The sequence below is a fragment of the Myotis brandtii genome, unplaced genomic scaffold (assembly GCF_000412655.1).
Source record: "Myotis brandtii unplaced genomic scaffold, ASM41265v1 scaffold397, whole genome shotgun sequence".
NCBI classification, from domain to species: domain Eukaryota; kingdom Metazoa; phylum Chordata; class Mammalia; order Chiroptera; family Vespertilionidae; genus Myotis; species Myotis brandtii.
Window position 1 is genome coordinate 5048875 of NW_005365229.1, and position 8944 is coordinate 5057818.

Genomic DNA, 8944 nt, shown 5'->3' on the forward strand with positions numbered 1-8944 from the left:
GGTCACCAATCTTTTGGTCCTCACAGACCAATGGTCCACGGACCACCAGTTGGAGACCACTGCTCCAAAGGTTTCCTTAAACCAGCGGTCACAACCTTTTCGGACCTCACTGACCACCAGTGATCCACGGGCCACCAGTTGGCGACCGCTGGTCTAGGCCTAATAATGAAGATGAACTCTTCTAATATCTCATGTATTTGTTGGGAAGAGGACTGTGGATTAGTCTAAAGGGCCACCAAACATTATGACAAAGGCCACTAGGCTTCCATTAAGTCCACCTCTGCCCCAAAGATGAGAAGTTTCATCCACTGCATCCAACAGATTGTCACCAGGATCTGATTCAGACAGAAATGGGCCCCGAGGAGCCCCTGGCTCTTCAATTACTGACACCTATTTCTCTATTTCTCCTGGTGGCATATGGGCTAAGTCCAATAGCTAAAATGGTGGTAAAACAGGTTCTTGTCCTTAAAGATCTTTTATCCTGTATGATACAGTTCCCCAACCCTAGCACTATTGACATTTTGGGTCAGATAATTCTGTTGTGGGGGCCATCCTGTGCACTGTCGGATATTTAGCCGTACTCCTGGTCTCTACCCACTAGGGGCCAGGAGCTATCCTTCCTTCCCCAACAATGTTTCCAGACATTGCCAAATCTCCTGTTGGGGGCAAAATGTACTCCCAGCTTGAGCACCACTGGTGTGCAGAGTGGTGCAGGGAGTGACATGCCATTAAGTCTAAGTATGCCTAGAACTTGTCAGAGAAGGATTTGCAGAGCAGGCGACTCTTGTGAAGTGAGAGAGGATGGAAGAGGTGTGTGTGTTGCAGGCTCTAAAGGCAAAGGAAACTATGTGCAAATATCTGGAAGGCAGGAATGCAGGTGTGTGCACTTGACCCTCTGCTGTAGGAAGAATGTAATGGGGAGGGAGGTAATGACAGCACAAGCCGTAGTCCTGAGGTGACTGGCAGTGACTTTAGGATACTGATGCTTTAGGAAGAATGCTACGTACCAGTTTTCTGCTTGAGATAGTGCACCCATGTACCAAAAGTTTTCTCTCAACTGGGGGATCAGCTGGCTTGCCCCGGGTAACTAAAAATTGTATAATAATTGCATTTTAATTTCCATGAGATAATAAAGGAATGGGATTAGATAATCTCTCAGGCGTAGTTCCAGGACTTTAACATCTTATATAAGTATATTTTGTCATTTTCAGAAACTTTATTTTGGCTTAACTACATATATAATTAACCCATTTCAATAATTCTTAGTAAACATACTGAAATAATTCACTTTTAGAACATTTTCATTACCCCAATTATTCGGTTATTCCTAAAGCTACTGGCAAGTGAGAAAGGAGAGTCGTAAGGATTCCCTGTGACATCTGCTTAGCAGTCTACATCCACTACTTGCTCCTGGTTGTAGCTTTTCCCTATCCCTTGGACAGGATTGCAGCAGCTGTGTAGATTTTCTTTTCCTAAATCAAGGGTGCTTTGATATAAAAAGATCCCTCAATACGTGTGTGTGTGGTAAAAGTACTAATTACTGCCGAAACCGGTTTGGCTCAGTGGATAGAGCGTCGGCCTGCGGACTGAAGGGTCCCGGGTTTGATTCCGGTCGAGGGCCAATACGTGTGTGTGGTAAAAGTACTAATTACTTAGAAACCCTCTCCTCACACAAGTATGTTCATATTCTCCCTTCATGTGTCCTTTGTTATGAGCAGCCAGGAATTACAGAAAGAATACGAAGGTATTTATATTCCAATGAACTTTTGCCTTGAAATTCTTGTGTATCGCCCATCTTTATTAAAGAAGTGTGTGCATGATAAAGATTGCTTGGTATAACAGCAAATGTATAACTATATATAGAATATACCCTTGAGGATAAATAAAGCAGTGCAGAAAAGATATAACATGGGACAGGGACACCTGCAGGATCATCCTGATGCTCCTTCAGTAGTTATGCCCCACTCTCCAGCAGAGACCCCAGTTCCCTTTCAACCAATGCTCAGATCTGCCATTTCTTCACCCTGTCACCGTGCATGGTCATGTCCCCAACAGCTTCTTCTGGGATCCCTCACCAGTGAAATGTACACTGTCATTCTTCAGGGACCTCTTGCGTTCCTCGTAAGTCCCACAGACAGTCTTTATAATTTATATGCAAGTAAGGGGAAGGAGAAACATGAATACCTTCCTTCTGAACAGAAAGACCAAAGCTCTGCTTTCAGTCCCCATGGTGAAGTCTGTGATGCTGGTGAAGGTTTGAGCTCTGGCGAAAGCTTTTCCCACACTGGCCACACTGGTACGGCTTCTCTCCAGTGTGGATCCGCTGGTGCAGTTTCAGAGTTGATTGCCGCCCAAAGCAGTTGCCACACTCTCCGCAGGTATAGGGTCTCTCCCCTGTGTGGACTCGCTTGTGTCTTTTCAGCTCTGAATTCCATGTGAAGCTTTTCCCACAGTCATCGCATTTGTAAGGTTTCTTCACTGAGTGGGTCGTCTGGTGACTAAGACGTTGCAAACGACTGTTCAGGCTTCTTTTACTTCCTTTGCTTTTCTTCAGCTCTCTCAGTGGATGGTTTTTTAGGGGGCTGCTGATATATTCCAGTTCCCTGTAATGTCTCTGGAAGTGAGTGAATGGCTTTTGAGCATTTGGGGGGCTGACCTGCCTTCGTGACAACCGGGATTCACTCATATTTGCCCCTCTTGGATCAGGACTCTGCAAACGATTCCCTTTGGGTCTGCTGGGTGACACTGCACATGGCTTTGCTCCTTTAGCACCTTCCTGTTGTGGATTCTCCTTGTTCTCACTTTTCATTCTGGGGGCCTCTATAATTAGAAAGAATCTGTTTCATATTTGGGGCTTCAAAGAAAGAACCTCAGCAGAACAGTTATGAAATATACTGTAAGGTTTCTCAATCTGTGGTCCTCTACTGGCAACTTGTATTACACTCATCTGGGGCACTTACCAAACAAGCAGACTGCTGAGTCAGAATCTTTGGGGGGTGGTACCTGGAAATTTATGTTAAAGTTAGGAACCAAGTTTTCCAACCTCCTCCCTCCTTCCTAACTTTGGGAAAGGCTTAGGAAAGGAAAAATAGGGAAAAGCAAACCCAAAGGCCTGAGTATCAACTAAGGAATAAAAAGAAGAAAGAGAGTTGGAATGTCAACTTTGCAAATTCACTCTCTCTTCGTGGACATTGAATGACCACCACTTTCTCTTCAAATAATGGTAAAACCAATGAATGTGTAATTTCCTTTCCTTATAAAATTGACAGCATTTGTGTTTGGAACCTGGAATATGGGTTAGATATGCATCCTTTTTACAGAAACTACCCAACTTCTAACCAACAGGATTGAGAATCAGGATGGAAATTAGCTGGAATAGCCTGTGGGATAGTCAGAGGATCCAGAGCTGTGTTATCCCATAGAATTCCTGACATGTAGGCAACATGTGTGTGTGTACGTGTGTGCGAGTGCTATTCAATATAGCAGCCACTAGCCAAATGCAGCTACTGAGTACTTGAAATGTAACTACTGTGACTGAGAAACTGGATTTTACACTTTTAATTAATTTAAGTAAGCAGCCCATGCAATTATAATCAATTGCTCTTCAACAAGGTTGACAAGACAATTCAATGAGGGAAAGAATAGTCTTTTCAATAAATGGTGCTGGGACAACTGGATTTCCAGATGCAAAAGAAGGAAGTTAGATCCCCACCTCATAATATATACAAAAATTAACTTAAAATGGATCAAAGACCTAAATGTAGGAACTAAACCAATCTCTCTTTAAATAAAATATAGATATAAATCCTATGAATTAGGCAATGGTAATTTACATATGTGACCAAAAACACAAGCAGATGGTGCTGTGACAACTGGATTTCCAGATGCAAAAGAAGGAAGTTAGATCCCCACCTCATAATATATACAAAAATTAACTTAAAATGGATCAAAGACCTAAATGTAGGAACTAAACCAATCTCTCTTTAAATAAAATATAGATATAAATCCTATGAATTAGGCAATGGTAATTTACATATGTGACCAAAAACACAAGCAGATATAGAAAAAAAAAACAGATAATCTGGGCTTAATTAAAATAAAAAAACATTTGTGATTCAAAGAATACTATTAAGAAAGTAAAAAGATCCCTGGCCAGTATGCTTAGTGCTTAGAGCATCAGCCCAAGCACTGAAGAATCACAGGTTCAACTCTCAGTCAAGGGCACGAACCTGTGTTGTAGGTTCCATCCCCAGCCCTGGTCAGGGCTTGAGTGCAGATAATCTGGACTTAATTAAAATAAAAAAACATTTGTGATTCAAAGAATACTATTAAGAAAGTAAAAAGATCCCTGGCCAGTATGCTTAGTGCTTAGAGCGTCAGCCCAAGCACTGAAGAATCACAGGTTCAACTCTCAGTCAAGGGCACGAACCTGTGTTGTAGGTTCCATCCCCAGCCCTGGTCAGGGCTTGAGTGGGAGGCAACCGATCAAATGTGTTTCTCAATGTTTCTCTCTCTCTCTCTCTCTCTCTCTCTCTCTCTCTCTCTGTCTTTTCCTCCCCTTCCATTCTCTCTAAAAATCAATGGAGAAAATGATCCTCAGGTGAGGATTAACAACAAAAACTAAGAAAGTAAAAAGACAACCCACAGAATAGGAAAAACACTTGCAAACTCTATATAAGGATCTAGTATCCAGAATATGTAAAGAACTCCTTCAACAATAAAAAGACTAACTCAATTTAAAAATGAGCAAAGGGTCTGAACAGACATGTCTCCAAAGAATATATAAGTGGACAGATGCGCAACTATTTGACAATGCAGTGCACAATAACACATGGACAGATGCTCAACATCATTAGTTACTAGGGCAATACTTCAAAACATCCACGAGATACCACTTCCCACCTAATAGGATGGTTGTAATAAAAAAGACAACAGTAACAAATGTTAGCAAGGATGTAAAGAAAGTGGAATCCCCATAGACTGTTGGTGGGAATGTAAAATTGCACAGCCTCTTTAGAAAACAGTCTGGTGTTTCCTCCAAAAGTTAAACATAGTTACCATATCACCCAGTAATTCCACTCCATACCCAAGAGCAATGAAAACATGTCCACTTGTACACAAATATTCACAGTAGCATTATTCATAATACCCCAAAGTGAAAACCCAAATGTCCATCAACTGATAAACAAAATGTCCATTAATATAATATCATTTAGCCTTAAAAGGAATAAAGTACTGATACATGCTACAATATGGATTAACCTTGAAAATATGTTAAGTGAAAAAAGCCAATCTTAAAAGAGCACATTTTACATGATGCTGGACAATGAAATGTCCAGAAGAGGCAAATCAAGAGACAGAAAGTAGACAGTGGTTGTCAGGGATTAGAGAGGGAGGGGTGGAGAGTGACTGCTAACAGGTATGGGTTTCTTTTTTGAAGTTATGAAAATATTCAGAAATTAGTGGTGATGGTTGCACAACTGTGTAATTATACTAAAAACCACTGTAATTATACTAAAATTCACACTTTAAAAGGGTGAATTTTATAGTATGTGAATTATATCTCAATAAATAACATCTACACAGTTGCACGTGGCTAGTGGCAACTATATTGCACAGTGCAGCTCTGAAGGAAGACACTGTTGGATCTTAGGGATGAGAAGCATGAGAATCTACAAATGCAGGAAGATACTGTACACACAGCCAGCTGCCTTTGCTGAGCCGGGGGAAGGGAGTGTGTGTGGTCCACTTTATTCAGGTCCACAAAAGCCATAGATTATGGGGCAGGACCTCAGCCAGGGTCACACTGATTTTCTATTGGATACCCCAGTTCTTCTCCATTCTTGAATTCTGAGAATAATCAAATCAAAGTGTTTCACTGACTGTAGCAAATCTGAAGGGATCAAGGCTCCAGTTTTCTTGTAACTCTCTAACTTGCTGACTGTATCCTATATTTACTTCACCAAGACTGGCCAAAGGTCACTGTCATTCAGTTTTAGCAGTCACAGGGCTGTGCGGAGTAGGGCTGAGAGTTATACTGGCATTGTACCAGAGACAGGTAAGGAAGTGGACACAAAAGTTTAAAGCACAGAAAATGTCATAGGAGAAGGAGGCAGAAAATAATATGAAGTGGGCTTTTTCTCTAATGAAAAGAACATTGTGTAGGCCCCTTCTAAATATTAGTATAGGACCATTTTAAGTGATGAAACTCAGCTTGCATGGAAGTTCATCAGTGGTCATATTTGGATCTGTCTGCATTATATAGGAAGCTCTAAAAGGGACAGAAAAGCACTAGAACAGTCCTGTTGTGTACTGCATTGTCAAATAGTCATTAACAGAAAATAAAAACATAGTTCTTATGTGTAGTATCACTGCCATTCTTTTTTTTTAAAATATATATTTTTGTTGATTTCAGAGAGGAAGGGAGAGGGAGAGATAGAAACATCAAAGATGAGAGAGAATCACTGATCAGCTGCCTCCTGCATGCCCCACACTGGGGATCAAGCCTGTAACCTGGGCATGTGCCCTGACTGAAAATCGAACTGTGACCTCCTGGTTCATAGGTTGATGCTCAACCACTGAGCAACACCGGCTGGGCATATCACTACCATTCTAATCAGTGAAATTTTTTTCAGGCATAAAGATCTACTATTACATACAACATTTTAAAAAAACATCATCATCTCGTCTATGGCTTTTCAGAACCATGAATGCTTTGATGGAGATGAAGAATGATGAAAGGGAGAGAGGAGGCACAGAGCATTTACCTGTCCCAGCCAATTTGGTGGCTGGCTCCAGAAGGAGTGGGAATTTTTCCCACTGATGGGGGCTAAACTGGTCCTGAAGTCCTGCCTGGAAAGGCTCCTCCAAACAGTTCTCCCTAGGATATCTCCTAGGAGTTTGCAGTTGAAAGTCTGGCAGTTCCTGTTCTCCAAGCTGAGATCCAGTTCTTTCCAAGAGCACTTTCTGCCCCTGCATACAAACAGCCACCTAGGAACAAGCCCCATGCATTAGAGTGCAGCCAGAGGACTGACTCAGGCAGCTTGACCTCTCACTGCTCTGTAAGGACCCCTGGCCCTGGGAATTCCTGATAATGGACTGGAGGTCAACTTTGATAGAGATCGCTGAAACTCTCAAAGAAAACACAGGGAAGGACATGGGGAATGACCAGAATGAGGCTGCTTCAAATCAGCCAATACTTCTTGAGTGGAGAATCCTAAAGCTTGGGCCTTGCTCAAGGCCTGGAATCAAAGTCATTAAAGAGCAGGTGCAGACAACAGGGTCAGTCATGATTCCCACCCTATGCCCACCTGCCTCCCTACTACTCCTGAAAACAGGCTCTGTAGAATTGGGAAGCAGTGTAGTAAGGGCCATTAAAAACCATCTTTACCTAATAAATTGTTCTGCTCAAGGCTCTAAGAGGACTGCCCCACTCCTGTTCCCTAACTGCTTCCATTCCCCAAAGCACATGATTGTTTGCTTCCTGCTGAGGATCCAGCTTTGGTCTGACTTTGAGGGTGAGGGTTGAAAGGGATACTAGCCAACTGAGCTGTGACTTCCTGATCCAAAGGCAATATGCAAGACACTTGACTGGAACAAGGTTCAATGAAGTTCCTCATAAATCAAATTCCTACCCAACAGGATTACGCTATCTGCTAAGAATCCTGATGGCAGGAAACCTTCAAAAGGAACGGAGGGGAGATCTGTCAGCAAAGACTCAATAACCTTACTTGATCCTCCACTTTGTCATGGAAGCGCCCATGGGTGGGTTTTCTGAAAACCTGGTACATCTGGGGGTAGGGGAAATGTTCCCAAAATAGAGGCCAGAAAACATGTTTGAAACCATCTGGTCCATTTCTGGGCTCTGATTAGGGAGGGCCCAGAAACCAAACACTTTTCTTCCAGATGGGGAAGAAAAAAGAAAAATCCTAGGGACCATCAGAGAAGACCCTCCTTACCCACTGCTTTGGTCTCTTGGCTGCTCTGTGAAAATCTTCCACCAGAGTCACCATCTCCTTGCTGCTCATTGGACATCGATGCCTGACCCGAGCCTGGATCTCGGGGGGCAGGATGTTCAGGAACTGCTCCAGCACCAGCAGCTCGAGAATCTGCTCTTTGGTGTGCAGCTCGGGCTGCAGCCACTGCCGGCAGAGCTGCCGGAGCCGGGAGAGTGCCTCTTGGGGTCCAGACACCTCTTGATAACAAAACCGTCTAAAGCTCTGGCGGGAGGCCTCAGGGTTGGCGCAGTCCTTTTGCAGAGCCGCCCCCCGCTTCTCTTCTAGCTTTGCTATGATGTGTCTCTCTTGCTTGGAAGAAGCCTGAATGTGGGACTGAGAGCTCAGCGTTATCTCCATCTTAGCTGCCATTTTGAGGCTCAGGAGACAGCTTTTTTTTTCTCCTCGCAAACAGCTCAAGCCTGAGGGATCATAGCCCTGGAGAAGTCGTTCTAAACGCTAGAAACGAAGTTTTCCTGAAGGTGTTGAGGACAGGATGCAGACAGGCCCTTCTCATTCACTGGCCTTGACTCCAAACTCCTGAAGGCAACACAGTCCCTGGGAGTGGAGGGCGTCTGTCTTTCCGATCGTTTCTAGAACTATCTTGTGAAGGAGAAAAGTCATAAAATCCTCGGAGGAAACTGTGGGGGAAATACTGCTTTTATTTCACCGATGAGCGCACGAAGTCTCAGAAGAAACGCGCAGCATGACCTAGGAAAAGTTCAAGCTGTCAGACACCGGCACCGGCTGTCCCGAATTCTGGTTAGGAGACCTCCAGCAGCTCACCCGGCGCCACGGGGTGATCCCAGGAGGCCGCGTGCGCCGGGGGCGGGAGTCAGCGAAGGCCTCCTACTTGCGAGCAGAGGCGTCGGAGACCCGGGGGTGGCTCGTTCCAGAGGCTCCGAAGGCCCAGCCGCTCCGAAAAAGCCCGGCTGGGGCTGGGCGCCCCA

General features: G+C 43.9%; 1 protein-coding gene across 3 annotated transcripts in view; it reads right to left on the bottom strand.

The window, feature by feature from the left end:
• Nucleotides 1-1777: 1777 nt before the first annotated feature.
• ZNF174 (zinc finger protein 174) overlaps nucleotides 1778-8944 on the bottom strand; it is a 7400-nt gene continuing 233 nt past the window's right edge. Inside the window, exons 2-4 of one of the 3 annotated variants that reach the window (XM_005872978.2) lie at nucleotides 7959-8705; nucleotides 6768-6990; nucleotides 1778-2820 (exon numbers count right to left, since the gene is read on the bottom strand). In XM_005872978.2, the coding sequence (XP_005873040.1) occupies nucleotides 2219-2820; nucleotides 6768-6990; nucleotides 7959-8366 (1233 nt within the window). In that variant the 5' untranslated portion in view covers nucleotides 8367-8705 and the 3' untranslated portion in view covers nucleotides 1778-2218. Of the gene's footprint in view, nucleotides 2821-5513; nucleotides 6270-6767; nucleotides 6991-7958; nucleotides 8939-8944 lie in introns of those variants that run through there. The other 2 variants (XM_005872980.2, XM_005872979.2) reach the window with 2 other exon arrangements.